General features: G+C 46.7%; 1 protein-coding gene across 14 annotated transcripts in view; it reads left to right on the top strand.

The window, feature by feature from the left end:
• Window positions 1-17,112, top strand: part of EHMT1 (euchromatic histone lysine methyltransferase 1) — an 81,030-nt gene that overhangs the window by 51,052 nt on the left and 12,866 nt on the right. For 12 of the 14 annotated variants that reach the window (XM_019621380.2, XM_019621374.2, XM_019621373.2 and 9 more), the window contains 12 exons: window positions 537-682; window positions 3,342-3,485; window positions 4,972-5,198; window positions 6,181-6,345; window positions 6,847-6,929; window positions 8,197-8,303; window positions 10,078-10,200; window positions 12,361-12,462; window positions 13,048-13,152; window positions 15,466-15,620; window positions 16,324-16,491; window positions 16,878-17,022. In XM_019621380.2, the coding sequence (XP_019476925.1) occupies window positions 537-682; window positions 3,342-3,485; window positions 4,972-5,198; window positions 6,181-6,345; window positions 6,847-6,929; window positions 8,197-8,303; window positions 10,078-10,200; window positions 12,361-12,462; window positions 13,048-13,152; window positions 15,466-15,620; window positions 16,324-16,491; window positions 16,878-17,022 (1,670 nt within the window). The remainder of the gene's footprint in view (window positions 1-536; window positions 683-3,341; window positions 3,486-4,971; window positions 5,199-6,180; window positions 6,346-6,846; window positions 6,930-8,196; window positions 8,304-10,077; window positions 10,201-12,360; window positions 12,463-13,047; window positions 13,153-15,465; window positions 15,621-16,323; window positions 16,492-16,877; window positions 17,023-17,112) is intronic. The other 2 variants (XM_031556149.1, XM_031556151.1) reach the window with 1 other exon arrangement.

Consider the following 17,112-nt stretch of genomic DNA (forward strand, 5'->3'; position numbering starts at 1 on the left):
TATGTATGTATGTGTATATATATATATTTGGTTGTGTGAGACTAAATAGTCCCGGGAATTTTGTTTTTCCCATTTGTGTAGTAAGCTTCTGCAAATAGTAGTTTATGCTTTCCTGATCTTCCCTATTTAACACTCCCCTTCCTACTCAAATTTCCAGCTCTAGTTTGTTACCCACAGATTTCCTATTGCCAGAGCACAGTGCTGTGGGACAGGTGAGAAAGAGAGACTGATAAAAATCTGTACCTTGTAGCTTTTCCATGTTGGGGTTTTCTCAGGATAAACTGTTTTTAACTCAATATTCTTGAATTCAGAACTGTCATCTGTAGTGTCACTGGACTCAGAAAAGCACAGTGTGCTTTTGTAAACTCCATCTGCTGTAAGAAGTGGGTCTTTTTTGTAGGGTTTAGGTGATGCCTTTAAAGCATTTCAGGATGTGGAACTGGAAGATGCCATGAGACATGGACAGTGTTGATGGACTGCATCCTTTCTCCCAGAGGGTAACATCAGAGTTGATTTGCTGATCTTCTGTACTCTAGGTCTTTCCAATGGTCCTGAAGCAATGGAAGTAGATGGTCTCCAGGAAGTTCCCCTCTGTAGCTGTCGAATGGAAACCCCCAAAAGCAGAGAGATCACCACGCTAGCCAACAACCAGTGCATGGCCACCGAGAGTGTGGATAATGAGGTAGGAACCTGTCTTTCAGCTTCTCGCAGACTTTTTTCCTGAGGACAAAGACATAAAGAGACAAAGCCGTGCCAGGAGCATGCATTACATCACGCAGGTGCTCTGCAACATGCCAGACTGGGAGCCCACTGGTGTGGGCATGGTGGGGCAAACACCTCCCTCCAGCACACTGCATGTGTCGCCCACTCAGGTTAAAGCCACTCCAAAGTGAGTAGGTGCAGTCTGCAGGGCTAGCTGGAGAGGCACTGGGTGGATCTTCTGCTTGTCCTGGCTTGTGTAGCTGGATCAACTGGATGTAACAGGCACGCTTCAGGCCAAGTGGGCTAAAATACATTAGCATGCATCAAAGTGAGAGAATCCAATCAGGGGAAGCTTGGAGCTGGTTCCCTTGACTACAGAGGAGCTGATGCAAACCTTTCCATAGCCAGCTCTTGAATTTCTGGAACTTGGCATGCCTTCCGCCAGCTCAGTCTCTTCTGGCCCTCCACTTTTCTCCTCCCCCCAAGAGGCTTCTGTTACAAAGCTTCCTATGTCCTGGCAGTCCTGCGCAGCCTCTGTGGCTGGCTGGCTGGAAACGTTGCACTTGATGCCTCTAAATTGATCACAGCTGGGCTAGTTGGGCTCTGCTGGTTCCGAGAAGGTGGAATTAAGTGGCAAAAGTGACTTCCTCTCAGAGTCTGGAAGGGAAGACAGAAGCAAACTCAGGAGATGCCCCTTGCTCTGGAAGGAACTGGCATTTCTTTGACGCTTCAGCTGAGCTGCAGCCATGCTGCAGTGCTCTGATATTTACTGGTAGAAGGACAAGGAGTCAGAATACTCTTGGTTCTTCTGGAGGATCCCAGTAGATGGGTGGAGGGAGGGAGGAGGAGGTAATCACATTTACAGCCCAGCTCTACTTCTGTTAGTAGGTGCTGGTACCTACAGAAAAAGGAATTTCACTAGCATGATGAAGTTGATACGTTAAGGAGAGAATGCCTTGGAAACTTACAGGAGAGAAGGTTCTCCAGGGTTTCTGAATAAACAAAACGTATACAGAAGAGTTCCTATGGTTGTCTGACAGTTCTCTCCCCAGATAAATCAGAGAAAGGAATAGCAAAAGCCATGCATTCTGTTAGATTCTTTTTGGTAATGGGATAAGTGACTCATAGGAGTGGTAAGGATATTACATGTATGAATAGTGGGTTCTCTAGACTGTCATGTCCTTGGATAATGTTATAAATAGTTAGGAGCACCGTGCTACTCTCTCTAATGGCTGGAAATTAGCAATTAATCATTTTGTACTATTTTAGACTTTTCTAACAAATAATATGTTGTGACAGAATGATGCAGGGACTTCCTTACAGACAGTGCAGCTTCTCACGCCTTAATCAAATTTTCTCCACTCATAAATAAAAAATCAATGGACTGGTCCTTTCCTGCAGCCCCTGGGGTCCGTGTGCTAGCAGTGATCACTCTAGGCAAGGTGTCACAATCACAGGTAGGATTTGCAGCTGGAATTTGGGTAAGCTGGGTCAGAGATGCTAAGGGAGAAGAGCTCAGGTTAAAAACCATTCTTTTTTTTTTTTTTCCTGTAGGTGTGTTGGTTGTAGGAGAAATGGAGTTTAAAATAAATCAGAGAGGGAGTTTAGTTTTGGTGAGAAAAAGCAGTGAATCAAACCTCAGCTAGAGCAGCAGGGGCAGCCTGCTAGTGATGAACAGACACTGTGTTCCTTACGGACTGCTCTGATCATGGAGGCAGAGTGCAGTGCACCACGCTCAGATTCTGGTAGGGCTGTTTCCTCCTATGAACATTTCATGATTTTTTTCTATGCTGGAAATGTCCTTTGCCAAGCATTTGGGGAAAGCAAGGTTTTCATCTGGAGGGAGTTAGAGAACCCAATCGATGTTGCACCGTGCTGGCAGGTGGCAACCAGGATGTGAAGAAGGCTCATAGGTGTACGCACAAGGGTGGCAGAAGGAAGCCCCAGTCCTTCTGGCACAGCAGAGGGAGTGACACCGCTGGGAAAAGCCCTGCTCATGGAGCCTCCTGTCGTTACCAGAACAAGGTGGTGTGAGAGAAGACAGCTCTTAAGCTCAAAACTATACACTGGTGGAACGTTTCAGAAAGCATGCTGAAAACCTGACTGGAGTTGAGCTCTCGTAAACGACTGGCTATTCATCCCTGTGGTCTGGGCAGGGGCCAGTGCTGGAACCAGTACAGACGATAACATAGCTGGCAACGAAGAGCAATTATTTTTCCCTTTATCTTCCTGTGACTTGTACTTTTGAACAGTAACAAGATTTAGTGCGTATGGTCTTGTTCTCTTGGTCACTGACACCCGCTCTTCCTGGCAAAAGCAGAGAGTGTTTCGTGAGTCAGGCCCTTGGGACTGCCCCCTCTGTGGCTGCTTGGCTGTTGCGTATTTCCAGTTATGATTTTTCTTGCAAGGAACAAATGACTCCGGTCCACATGCATGTTAGTTAGTAAATGATGCATTTCTTCCTGTGAGAGCAGCTTTCACAGCTTCCTGCTGCACTGCTAATGCTATCTGGCACACGTCTGAATTACTGTGAAAAAGCCAGGGCTCATCAAGGCAGTGTGCAAAATCTTCCTCCGCACAAGCACAGAGAGTGTTTTGGTCTCCAGTAATTTCATTTCCTTTAATTTCTCCTGTTCCAGCTGGGCCGATGCACAAACAGTGTGGTTAAGTATGAACTGATGCGCCCGTCTAACAAAGTCCAGCTTTTGGTGCTGTGTGAGGACCATAGAGGGAGGATGGTGAAACACCAGTGTTGCCCTGGCTGTGGATACTTTTGCACTGCAGTAAGTCCGTGCTCTCAATCTAGGGAAGGGGGTACTTGTCGCAGCAGCTGGAAGAGGTGAAGGTGGAGATTTACCCAAAGGGGTTTACTGACTTCCTGGCATAAGCTCCACCTCGTTCCACAGCACATCAGATGGTGTTTTCAACAGTAATGTGTGTGAGGGTAGCTGCAATGCTCACCTGTAACTTCCTGGAGACCTCAAGGGGTGTTACCAAAGGGGTGGAAGTCATACCTTTGGAGTTTTTTTTTGGAACATTGTTTGTTTTTTTCTTCCTCTGTACAGTCAATCACATCACAAATCGAGTTAGCCTGCTTCTTGAAAGAGTCTGCATACAGGAGGGGGGTTCTGTCCCCCCTGCCACTCACAGGGTGGGGAACCTGAGTGATGGCACTGGAACAAGGCAGTGTTTGAGATCTCCTGCTCCTTCTTCCACCTCTGCCACTGAGGTTTTAATAGTGTTGGCCCAGTGCTTTGAGCCATTGGTGTCCCTGTTTCCTTGCTGGTGAAACACTTGTTGAGGGCCTCCCAGGGTGATAGGGTGGGTTAATTGTCTGATGTTAGGGTTCTTTAAGATGACTCAATGAAAGATGCTAGAGAAGTCTCAACATTATTGTAATTGTAATAAATGGAACCGTCCTGAGTTTTCATGCTGAGTCAAAGATCATTTAAAAGATAAAATCCTCAAAACACTTGAAGGCATTTTGCAATGCTGAAATAGTTAATTAGGTTTCTCGGGAGAACTGTGAATCCAGGAGAAGGGTGGGCTTTAACTAACTTTTCCTTAATGCTGTTACGTCTCTGAGTGACTTCATAGTTGATGAAGGTAAATCTGGCAATGTTTGTCTGTGTTATCAGTCACCAATAACACAGCACAGTAGGGCTTCAGGTAGCACTGATATCACAGAACAGTGAGTTCTAGGGTGCAGTTCAGCTTGGAAGGCTTTGCTGGAAAGAGAAGATAATTTGTAGAAAGGTGGCTCACATCTGTCAGCAGATGGGGTTAAATAGTTTACAGGGCTGGTCCAAAGAGAGAAGTTGCATGCTTTGGGTTACACTGGGGTTGACAGCTGATGTAATTGTATTATTTGTTCCTTGAATGGTTTGCGTGCAGATGTGTTTGGTAGTTTTAGGGCTGACTGGTTTGAAGTTTTCTTTTCCAGTATTGGGAGCGTCCTTACAGTACACTGGCACTTCTAGAAACATAAGCAAGAACCTCAAGTGTTAGAGCTGGAAAATGGGACTTTGTGGTTCTGTTTCCCATGTGCAATTAAAAAACTTGCTTTGCAGTTCCTAACCAAGTGAGTTTTTTCCCGTTACCTTGGTTTTGTTCTCTTCTAAAGAAGTGGCAGTGCTTGCTTACTGTACTGGAAGCGCGAGGGACAAGAGTGGTCATGAATGAAGTATTTAAGAGCTCTGCGGATGAAGCATGTGGAAGGGGTAAGGTACGTAGTGAGCAAGGTATGAATGTCTTCTCTGATTTTTTTAGGGCACTTTCATGGAGTGTCAGCCTGAGAGCAGCATCTCCCATCGTTTCCACAAGAACTGTGCCTCCCAGGTCAACGACACGAGCTACTGCCCACACTGCGGGGAAGATGCCTCCAAGGCAAAGGAGGTGACAATAGCAAAAGCAGACACGACTTCCACGGTGTCGCTGACCTACGAGCAGCAGAAACCAGCAGCAGTGGAAGGAAGGGCTGACACCACGACAGGAAGGTGAGCGTAGGAGCACGAGACAGCCTCAACCCTTGTGCCAGACCGTGCTTTGCATTTGAATGCTTGTGCTCCTCCTGGCAGAGCAAGGTGTTTTCTGGTCCTGCTCTGACAAGCCAAGCTCAGCTGCAGGTGTTTGCAGGCTTGTTCTGTGCTACAGTGCCAGAGAGGAGCCCAGCAAACAAAAGATGAGCTGGGGCAACAGTAATGAAGATAAGAAGGATTTGGGAGTTAATACAACTCCTTCCTCTTATTGTTAGGAATGAAACTAAGGCAGGGGAAATTTAGGTTAGATATTAGGAAGAAGTTTTTCACACGGGGTGGTCACACACTGGAACAGGTTGCCCAAAGAGGTTGTGGATGCCCCATCCCTGCAGGCATTCAAGGCCAGGCTGGATGTGGCTCTGGGCAGCTGTTCTGCTGGTTGGTGACCTGCACATAGCAGGAGGTTGGAACTGGATGAGCACTGTGGTCCTTTTCAACCCAGGCCATTCTATGAAATTCTATGAAATAATAGTGGAATCAGTTGACATCACTATATGTGGTGAATGAGAGGGAAGTTTATGTGGAATATCTAGCCTGAGCTGCTTAGCTGCCCACAGCAGTGGGTACAGATGCAGAGAATTGAAACTCAGAGGAAAACATAAATGAAGACATCCCTGTGATGAACAGTACTTCAGCTTCCCATGTGATCTGATCTTGTTCTCAAGGCTTTTATGACTTGCAGTGAACAGGGCAGTGCCCTCAGCCCTGTGATCTTCTGTTGCCTGTTGCAAAGAGTACATCAAAATGTAGTCATAGGACAATGCAACCCCTTTTCAGGGCAAGTTCTTACCAAAAAGCCTGTGAAATATCTTGCTTTGTGTTTCAATTTTGCTTATGCTATCTGTCAATTTAAAATCAATTTCCTTTCCTTCTTTGGCATAAGATACACACAGCGTTGTATATTTTTAATGGTTGTGCTTTGGCTCTCTCTCATTTTCAGTGTCACTGGAATGCGGTTGTCTGAGGAAGACAAGCCAGAAAGTTCGGCTGCAGAGGGATTTGACTTAGCTGGATCTTCAGTTTTTCCAAAGCCTACTACTAGCCTGACCCAGGGACCAGTTAAAGAAACTCTGGAAAGTGCCCTGATTGCCCTGGACTCTGAAAAGTAAGGAAAAGGCCTCTGGGTCTCCCCAGTTCCCAGCAGAGCTGTTTAACCTAAGGAAAACTGAGATTTAGCTTCTGTGGATTTTGTCTCCACTCAGTTCTTGTGTACTCTTACTCACTTCAGTCACTTGTCAACTTCAACGGATTCCAGAAAGCAGTTAAAGCTCTAAATGTCATAGTGATTTGTCTGGAGGACTTAGCTTTTCACTGGACCTCTAACTTCAGCTATAACTACTAGGAATTCCTATTTATAGCAGTAAGATCCTGAAATTTTTATTAGCAGCTCTGAGTAGGTATGGCTGTTGTTAGAACAAGGCTGACAGTGACCAAAGCTGGAGGTTTGAACATCTCCTAAAGAGCTGATGTTCTTTTGTTTTGCTGGCATTCTGGAGCTGTACCGTAGGAAGAAACTTTCTCTTGCCTACGGTGTGTGTTGGGGTAAAAAATACTGGGGAGTGTTCTTCAGTGTGTATTAATTCTGCCTCTTTCCCCATTGCTGCAGACCCAAGAAGTTACGGTTCCATCCAAAACAGTTGTACTTCTCCGCGAGGCAAGGAGAGCTGCAAAAAGTCCTGCTTATGTTGGGTAGGTGGCTCTTTCCCAGGACACGGTATGTCTGGCAGTACTCCCAGCTCCTGCCAGGCAGCTGCCAGAGCCCAGTTCCCAGCATGGCAGCACGTCATATTCCCCACTGCCCCTTGTGAGTGGTGCTGGGAGGAGAAAGCCACTTTTGCAAGTAATGTGTCATCAGAAATGGCTTAATCTTCCTGTGAAATGTGGACTTGCTCCCAGCTTGCTTCTGCATTTGGACGCAGTTTTATCCAGAGAAGCTCTGTCTACCCCCAGATGACCTATGTTTGATTTTTCCAATCTAGTAGTACTTTGCCCCCCGTGCAGTGGGATGGTTGGTTATTTGCATCCAGGGGAGAGGTAGAAAGATGGGAGTGTGATTAAATTAAGACCAGTCAGCAAGAAAGCGGAAAAGAACCTCAGTACACAGGGCTTTGTTCTGGGGGTATGTAACTGTCACCAGATGATTTTCAGCTGGTTGGGGTTGTTTTTACCAACAAATATTCCCATCTCCTTGCGAAGGACACAGTGTTTTACTTAGGATCATTTCCTTTCCACTCCAGTACTTCGAAGTACATTTTTGGATGCTTTCTGTTCTTCTGCATTTATCACTCTCTTTTTTTTTTTTCTCCTAGCAAGTATTAGCTTCATTGTTCCTGTCTTCAATAGCACCAAAATGTTATTCATTGATATTTAACTACGGCCCCATCATATGCAACATGTTATCATGCCCAGACATCTTTGTCTGGCTGTCATCATCATCTGTCAGTCTCTGCACAGCTGTGAGAATTTCTGGCCAGATCCCGAGCTTGTGTTGGAGCTCCATCCTCTTTGCAGCCCTTTTTCTTACAGCAAGGCAAAAAGGATCACTAATACTAAGTGCAGTTAATCATGGTCCTGAGACAATAAAGCTGGGTAGTGCTGTCTTTCTGTTGTTTCCAACAGCAGCACTTTGTTTTTTTCCTTTTTACCCTTGCACGGTGTTGATGGTGTTTCTTGCAGTGAGAGAAGGGGAATGAAGGAAGTGGCTTTTGTAGAAATGGTAATGCCTTAGAAGTATTATATTCCATGGTGTTTCTGAAGCTCCTTGGTTGAGGGCTGTTGCATACCAGATGTCCATGGGACTACTCTGAGAGCTTTCTGCCTTGCATGTGTAGTAAGAAGGGCTGAGGGTGGGCTAGGGGAAAGTCTTTTAAAAGCTTTGGTTGGGAGCTCCTTCTCTTGTTACCCTTTTCTCTGATCTCTGAATTGTGGTTGAAGGCATCTCTGCTGTGTTTTTCAGTGGATGGAATTGACCCTAATTTTAAAATGGAGCATCAGAGTAAGAGAACCCCTCTCCATGCTGCTGCTGAGTCTGGCCATGTGGACATCTGCCATATGCTGATTCAGGTCTGTCTCTACTTAAATGTTTTTCTGTATGAGCAATTTTCTGTGTTTTTTGGTCTTGTGCCCCACAGAACTAGAGCACACTTGAAAAACCAGCACTGAAAAACCTCCTCGTTCACACTGTTTGCTGCAGGAGGGAGTGGTGCAGAGTGATGCGAAAACTTTAGTGGTGTGACTAAAGATGTCTTTCTAGGCTGTTCTCCATACCAGCTTCACTGTCTGTACAATAAGCACGTGGAGCTTTGATGTAGGGCACTGCAGTGCATGTGGGATGCTCTGTGCCTAAGCACGCCCCGCAGTGTAGTGCACTGCCAGATGTGGCAGCACAGGCTGACCTGCAGGTAGCTGCAAGCTGCTGCCAACTTGCTCTTTGTGATGCTGGTGGGTAGGCTGTAAAGCCTGCGGGCCGTCAGACCCTGTCTTGTCTTCTGTCAAAATCTGAGCAACTCCAGCAGAGCTGTCCTTTACACTTGTGAAAAGAAGGAAGATGCAAGTTTCACTTGTTATGTGAGATGTAGAGATCTGGGCTCTGGTAAGTTTGAATGAGAGAAAATGGTGAAACACGTAGCAGTGCTGCTGCTGAATCTTCTCCAGAACACTGTGAAGAAAAAAGAAGGCCTTTGAAGGGCTTTTTTGCATTGGCACCTTGGGCATCTGGTTGTGTTTTCCTTGCCCTTTGTGACTGGAAAACTGTAAAAGTCTTCTGAGAAAGTGGCAAAGCCACTCTTTGATAATGAGCCTGCTGAGATGTCTCAGCATTCAAAGTGCTGTTTGAAGGTGGAGCTTTGCTCACTTAAGTTATCACAGGTACAGACAACGGAATGACTCGTATGAGTAGAAAGAGCAAAATTTGCAAGGCGCTACAAACAATTTGAGTTGATGATCAGAAGGGCTGGTTTGTTCCCAGAATCCTTTGTGTTCTTCTCTGTCCCCTGATGTCTGGCTATTGCAGCAGCAGTGTGTTTGGCTGGGATTGTCCACAGCGTGTTAGACTTGAAGTGTCTCTTCTCTGGTCTGACCTGCTCTAGCTTTATAAAAGTGATCAAAACAAAGACGTGCAGTGGGAGGCACACAGAAGCAATGGGCCCATCTTCTTGTGCCAGGTGAAACTGAGTCAGCGTGGTACTGTTGTAAACAGGTCTTTGCTTTTTACATGGGTGGATCATTGAGCTACATCGAAGAGGTGAAGAGGACAAGATGCATGGGACAACAGAGATTTTGGTCCAGAGCACTCCATGTTGAACTTAATGTGTTCTCAGAGAAATATTGGCATTGACTTCAATAGAATGATTAGCTAGTTTGTAGTATTTTGACACCTCCTTTCTCTGTTGTGATCAGCAGGTTGTTCCTACTGCCTGTGACATTGGGAAGCACTGCTCGTCTGTTCGTTGTGTCTGTAGAGATGATAGACCAGGGTAGACCAAGTTAGACCAAGCTTCTGGGAAATGAAGGCTGGTTTTTTTTCTCAGAATTGTTACCAGCACTATCCATAGAGCATCAGTACCAAAGGCAGCAATGACAAGAGCTGTTTCACACCTGTTTGCTTCCTTGTGCTCTAGTTGCTGGCTACAGGACGCAAGCAGTGTGTACTGCTTTCCAAAACAGGTGAAGTTTGTCTGTCTTCTGCCTCTGGTGGTTTTGTTTATTTCTCAACATGGCTGAATTTCAGGAACATCTTGCTGCTAAACTTGCTGCTAAATCTTTACTCCCACATCCTGCCTTTGCTAACCAGTAAAGGTTACAGTTGTCCTTGTGTTTGCCTTGGCCTCCTTAACAGGCTGGTGCGAATATAGACAGCTGCTCTGAAGACCAGCGGACCCCACTGATGGAAGCAGCTGAAAACAACCACCTGGAAACTGTGAAATACCTTATCAAGGCTGGAGCACTAGTAGATCCTAAGGTAGCACTTTATTCATCTGTTTGCTGTTTCTTTTTTAAAGGTTTTAAGCTCAGGAAGAAGGGAAACAAAGGTTGGTTTGTCTTGGGTGCAAAGACTTGGACAGGCTGTCCTGGCTCTGAGCAGTCTGGGGAAGTGCAGCTGCTTACTACATCAATTCATGGCACCAAATTTAGGGGGTGTTTGATTTGATATGGGGTCACCAAGAAGCATTGGTGTCATTGCGTTGCGTTTGGAGTTTGATTTCAGAGTCTCCTTCTCTACAGACTCCTAGTAATGAGATTTTTGGGGTGCCATTTTAAAATGGGTTGGTAATTAGGTATTTGCAAAGCCAGCAGAAGTGACATAAAGCTTTGATCCTCTAAGGTCTAATGTGCTGTTTCTTGCAATCACGCCGCAGTGGCAGAATTGGACCCAGTCTTTAAACTCCCTACCCCTTAATTTAAACAAATACAATAAAATGCAGCTGTCTGTTTGCCTTTAGCATGCTCGGGTTGCTTTGCAGTCTTGGAAAATATACAGATCGTTTATTAGCCCCATAAATCAGACTCTATTTGGAGTACAAGAGCCCTCCCCATGTGAACTTCTTATTGTTACAACCTGCTGCTTTTGGCTCACTCTTCTGCTATTGCTAGGAAGCACAGCAGGGCCAGGATGCACGTTTTGTGATGGAGCTGGCTAGGCTGGGAGGATTGCACAAGAGCTGCTGTCCACTCCAAGCCTTGGATGACTCCTTGGGAGGCTGGGAGGAGGGAAAGAGCAGGGCAGGCACATGCAAGGACAGCAGCCACTATGAACCTGCATCTTGCAGCAATCCAGACGTCACTCACCTGATTTATTGATGTCGGAGAGAAGAGGTTTCCTGCTTCTGAAGGTAAAGGGAAGGAAAAACCCCTGAGCCAGCAAAAACAAATTAGAAGCCTGAGATCACGTCTGAAGTCTAGACTAGTTTATTATGTTAATGAGTTTCTTGCACCAAATTAGTCATCTTCTGAAAGTAGCAACATTGCAGTTTGAAATCAGCTCCAGCCGTTTCGATGGAAAATCAGACAGTTATCTGCTGTGTGCACTGAGTGTGCCCAGCCTGTGGGGGGGGAGAGTGGGGGTGAAGCCCCCAGGCTGAAGCCGCCTGATCCTGTCCATAAGATGTGCAAGGCACTCAAAACTGCCAAAAAATCTGTATTAAAATACACCAGCTCACTGTAGGATGGAGAAGCTGCACTTAGCTTATATTAATCTGAGAGGGAGGTGTGAGATTATTCGGTTGTCAAGCTCTCAAGGGAGAGTGGAAAACTCTTCTTTGCCCCTAGGAAACCCCCTCGGTACGATCCGTGATGTGAGGCTTCCCATCATTGCTCCCCATTCCTGTGCTGTGTTCTCTTTTCAAAGGAGTGTCCTCCATGAGAAAACTCTGTAGTAGGAAGGAAACATCTTGCTTTTCAGCCTTTCATTTCCTCCTCCTTTCCTGGTCTCCAGGCCTTGCTGTAATCTGAACTTTTGGGATAGAAGCATCTGAAAAAAATCAGACTCCAGCCGAGAGTTTTGGTGTTGGTGTGGGAGTGTCTCCATCATGACTCACAGCCCCAGCCTGCCCATCGACCAGACTTTGCTCCCAAAAGCATTTTTTCTTTCAGCCATTGCTGTTGTCTGTTTCCCCAGTCTGGGTACATGACCGAGGGCACCCTGGGGTCTTGGTCCCTGGTGCCAGCTGCTGGGTTAAGCCTTGTGCTAATAAACACAGCAAAAACCTGTATAAACAGTATTTTAGGATGAGGCAAGGCTACTTCTTGGGTGTGAAGTGCAGTGCTGTGTCTCTGTAAGAGATGCTTGCTTCCTCTGGGCTCTTCAACACAAACATTGTCTGCTGGGGAAGGGGAGCACCCAGGGGCTGGGGCTGTTACCTTCCCTGTGCTTATAAAGATGCCTCTTCCCATAGCCTTTGCTCTCACCCTTCTGCTCTGCACTGGCTGCATGTCTGAGCTTTCTGGAAAGCTGCCTCTGCTCTGTGCCAGTACTGCTTGCTGCTGCTTTTGGAGTTCTCTGATTTGTCTGATGTTCTTCTGATGACTTCTCTGATGTTCCTCAGCGTCGTTGGTGGTCTGCAGACATGGGGAATGTGGGGAAGGGACGTTCCCTGAGGACTTGTTTTGTGCTTGTGTCCAGGATGCGGAGGGCTCCACGTGTCTGCACTTGGCTGCCAAAAAGGGGCACTACGACGTTGTTCAGTATCTTCTGTCCATAGGAAAGATGGATGTCAACTGCCAGGTGAGGCTTATCTGCAAGGTGCAGAAGCTGCTCTTCCCTGGTGAGGATATCCCCTTCTGGCCTGCTGCAGAAACCTCCTTGCTGACCTCAGGGGAACTTCCTTTCCATGTGTCTGCATTTACAGTTTCCCCTTAGCCCTGAATTTCCAAAGGGTGCCTCTGTGCTCCTTTGGGCAGAAGGGTGAGATGATGCACGTGCTGTGGGATAGGTCTAGCCTAGCCCTGACCATCTCAGAGCTTAGCTGAGCTTTTGTAAGTGCTTTTACAGAAGGTGGGTGTTCTTTGTTGTTGACAGTCAGCTGGATTTGAACACCCTAGAGACCCATCTCTAGTCTGCTTAGCTGCAAATAAACTCAAATCTGCTGGGGCAGATTGGTTCAGATCTTGCTGGGCTCTGCAGGACCGTGAGGGACTGTTTGCTGCAGCAGCATAGACTGAAGCACTGCAATGAGGCAGATGTGGGGAGGGGAAGGGGTCTGTGGCTTCTAGCAAGACGCACCCTGCCATGGCTTCCTAGGCTTGTGAAAGCCAGCAGGAGACCTCTGTGCCTGTTCTACTTGTCTCACCCTTTTCTTTCCTTCCCCAGGATGACGGAGGCTGGACGCCGATGATCTGGGCCACTGAGTACAAGCATATCGAGCTGGTGAAGCTACTGCTTGCAAAGGGGTCAGACATCAACATTCGAGACAATGTGAGGTTCTTCCTGGAATCTGTTTTAGAAATAATCCGCAATCTCTGTTTAGAAACCAGAAGAGCCCAAGAACAGCAACTTTGGGCTCAGTACAGGGAGGCACAGTGATCCCTATACAGAAGTGACAGTGAGTGTTGGCTGGGAAGATGTTCTTCCTTACTCTAGAAGAGGCTTTACAGGCAAGCAAGCAGTCCTCCTCCTCCCACGTGGACTCCCTGGGAGCTCAGTGGGCCCAGCAGCTCTGGGTGTCTTTCTGTGCCAGCTGAATTCACAGAATTTTTCAAGTAAAAAGAGAAAATGAGAGGGAGGTGATGGGGGAGAAGAAGGGAAGCACATTCACGCTTCAGCTCAGGAGATTCAGTACCTCAGCAATGCTCCTTTTTTCTTAATAGAGTATTTCTCACCTTTCCCCCTCTGCTGTTGAAACCCCAGAAGTATCTGCAAAGGAAGCTTGGGTATGAAGAGCTACTCCAGGCTTGGGTCTGTGGGAGATGAGAGGTAGTTGATATCATCTCATCTCATGCCCTAGCATACCTCATGACAATATATTTTCTTCTCCAGGGCTGCTAGTGCTTTTCTGAACCTGATGGATGTAAGCACTATGTCATGTTTGTCACCCTAAATGCCTTTTCTGGTGTCTGTTGGGTGCTGGCAGGGGTAGGTGCTGGTACATTTGTCCCATGGAGCTCAGAGTGGCCCCATGTGTGAGTTGCCTTCCCCAGTCTGAAAGCCCTTTCTTAGTAGGAGCCTCCATTCCTTGGTAACTTAAACAGTTCAAAGGCAGTTCTGGATCTGATACTCTTCATAAAAGCCAAAGTCAAAGTGGGAGGAGGGGGCTTTTGGGTTGTTGCATGACTTCAGAACCCTAGCACAGACTGCACTGACTCTTGTTTGAGCTGCCACAGAAGCCTTTGGCTGCCAGTTAAAAGTTCACACGTTAAATGATGAAAATCAAATTGTCTCAGTCAACAACTCACTTGAAAGAAAAGTATCCTCTTAGCAGATGTATGTATCACATATCTGTTACTGTACCTACAGCTCAGTGTCTCCTGATTGCAACCATTAAGAAGTAATGTCATTTGTGCTAGGAAACATCATCCTCCGTGAGAAACGCTTTTGATTGTAATTATGCTGCTGTTAGGCAGTAGCCAGTGCTAAACAAAGTAGCAAATCTGGGTGTCTGTAACTGGTCTGAGCATCATGCAGCCTGCAATCAACAGGATTAATCTTTTATAGATCAGTACATGATGCAGGTGAGGTTTTTCCTGGTTCTTACCGTTGTAGGAGGCAGAAGCCATGCACAAAGAGGTCTTCCCACTCCCTGGTGCGTGCTGGCAGCCTTCTCACGTAAGAGAAGATCTAAGTTAGGTTGCAAACGACTTTAAGATGTGCTTTATTTTTATTTAAAATAAATAAATAAATAAAAAGGTGATCATTACTGTCATTGCCCAAGGAGGCTGTGGATGCCCCATCCCTGCAGGCATTCAAGGCCAGGCTGGATGTGGCTCTGGGCAGCCTGGGCTGCTGGTTGGCAACCTGCACACAGCAGGGGGTTGGAAGTGGATGAGCATTGTGGTCCTTTGCAACCCAGGCCATTCTAGGATTGCACTGTTGTATTGGGCATCTTTAGGGCTTGTTGGGGGGAAGGACTCTAGAGTGCTGCCAGTTGCACTGTAACAGAAAACAGAGTATCATCGCTTAAAATATCCCCATCAAATAGATGAGTGTTCAGCTATTTCTAGTGCAGCTAGTGAGAGATGAGTACATACAGTATTTAAGAGATGCCCAAAGTCAGATTGATTGCTTTCCATGTAGCTCATGGTTCTCTTTCTAGCACTTTCACATACCCTACAGCCTGCGTTCAGTTCTTGCTTGGCAGAGATCTTTTCTCTTTGATTTTGTAGCTTGGGTGACATGCAAGTTCTGCTGTGTGTCTGGGCTGGGGGAGTTCAGCTTCTAGCCTTTTCCATTGTGCTTATTCATGTCTGTCACCTGTCTGGTGGATTGATCCAGGTTGTTTTTGTGGCTCACAGATAGACAATTTGTCTGTGTGCAAAAGAAAGGCAGTGGAGCATTGTGATGCAGGCTCCCCAATTCTGTGTGTGGAGGCGGCTGGAGTGAGAACTCCCTGCTCAGCTCTGTGGAGATTTCCCTGCCCACCCTGGGACTCCCAAGCAGAATGAGCAGTGCAGGGGAGGAGAAGGAAGCTACGTGTTGAATGCCACAGGTGTAGAGCTGAGGATGGTGGAGTTCCCAAAGCAGTAGGGTTTTAATGCACTAAACAAGCCTCTGCTCTGTTTTTTTCCCCTCCAGGAGGAAAATATTTGTTTGCACTGGGCTGCTTTTTCTGGCTGTGTTGACATTGCAGAGATTCTGCTGGCTGCTAAGTGTGATTTACATGCGGTGAATATTCATGGAGATTCCCCCCTGCACATTGCAGCCAGAGAGAACCGCTACGAGTGTGTTGTGTAAGTACAGCTCCAGCCCTGCTGCTGCTCTCCCTTCCCCTGGTTGCTCCTTTCTGGCTGGGTGCTGGCTGGAAGCTTGGGACAGCTTTTGAAATGCCTTTGGCATTTAAGCACGGACCAAAATTGAGATGCAGGGCTTGTTTCTCTGTTGCCCTTGCTCCTAGGCACAGTGGGTGTGAAATACTGCCTGCTGCCAGAGCTGGTGTAAAAAGGATCACAAAATGAGGGGTAGTCCTGGAGCTTTTTGTGGTGTAATAGGGTAACAAGACTTTTCTTTTGTTTAGTCACTGCTAGGAATAAAGTCAGCATGTGTCCTCACCAAAAGCTGGTGAGTATAAACAAGGGCCAAGTCCAATACAAATTTCTGGTTGGACTTAACCATTTCCAGCCTACTGTTCCCACCCCTTATCTTTCCCTCCCAGAAAGAGTTTCCAGCTTGCCTGAAGTTAGGTTGGTCACCAGCAAGGCATTTGTTGTACCTGGAGCAGGGCAGGATTTGCCCAGAGCTCCAGTCTGTGGCTTCTGGCAGCACCTTCCTGTAGAAGGATTCGCTGAGCCACGCTTATAAAGAAAACTCAGGTGATTATTCACTGCTGCAGATGCTACATTGTCCCTTAAGGGCTGGCTGGAGAATGTGATTCAACTCATTTTCCCCTTGTGCAGTTTCTCTTGGGGATGCTTATCCTTTGTTACTGTTTTGCAGTCTGTTTCTTTCCCGTGGCTCGGATGTCACTTTAAAGAACAAGGAGGGTGAGACTCCACTCCAGTGCTCCAGCCTTAACTCTCAGGTCTGGGTCGCTCTACAGATGAACAAAACACTCAGAGAGTCATCGACTGAGAAGCCTGTCCAGATTGAGAAGGTAGTGAGCAGGTGAGAATCCGACTGACTTTGCTTGTGGGTCCTGAAATACAGCCCTGGCCAGGGCAAGGCGGGGAGCCTGGTTTGAGAAAGGACTGAAAGTGTGTGCTGTGCTTTCTGAACTGGTGTGAAGGTCAGTTGGAGCTTAGCAGGACTTAAACATCGCTGATTCGGTCCGTGACTTGTAAATTCATCCTCCAAATGGAAATGTTCACAAACACGAAGAACAATCTGTAAGGCAGAGTGGAAAAAAATGAACTCTGTTCTAGTCTGAATTGCGTTCAAGCGTTGAATGCTCGGTGGTCAAAGACACTGATTCTACCCCAGGATGGTGTTTGAATGGCCCCTTGTTTGGGGAAGCTTTTCTGCTGTGACACTTCTCTTTCTGCCTCTGACAGAGACATCGCCCGGGGCTATGAGAGGATCCCGATTCCCTGTGTCAATTCAGTGGACAGTGAGCCTTGTCCTAGCAACTACAAGTATGTCTCTCAGAACTGTGTCACCTCCCCAATGGATATTGATAGAAACATCACCCATTTACAGGTGAGGGATTGTGTTTTTTCCTGTTCTGCTGCGAGCATTTAGAGATGTTGCACTGCACCTCAGACCAAGTTTTGCATTCAGAATGGGAAT

The sequence above is a fragment of the Meleagris gallopavo genome, chromosome 19 (genome assembly GCF_000146605.3).
Source record: "Meleagris gallopavo isolate NT-WF06-2002-E0010 breed Aviagen turkey brand Nicholas breeding stock chromosome 19, Turkey_5.1, whole genome shotgun sequence".
Taxonomy (NCBI): Eukaryota; Metazoa; Chordata; class Aves; order Galliformes; family Phasianidae; genus Meleagris; species Meleagris gallopavo.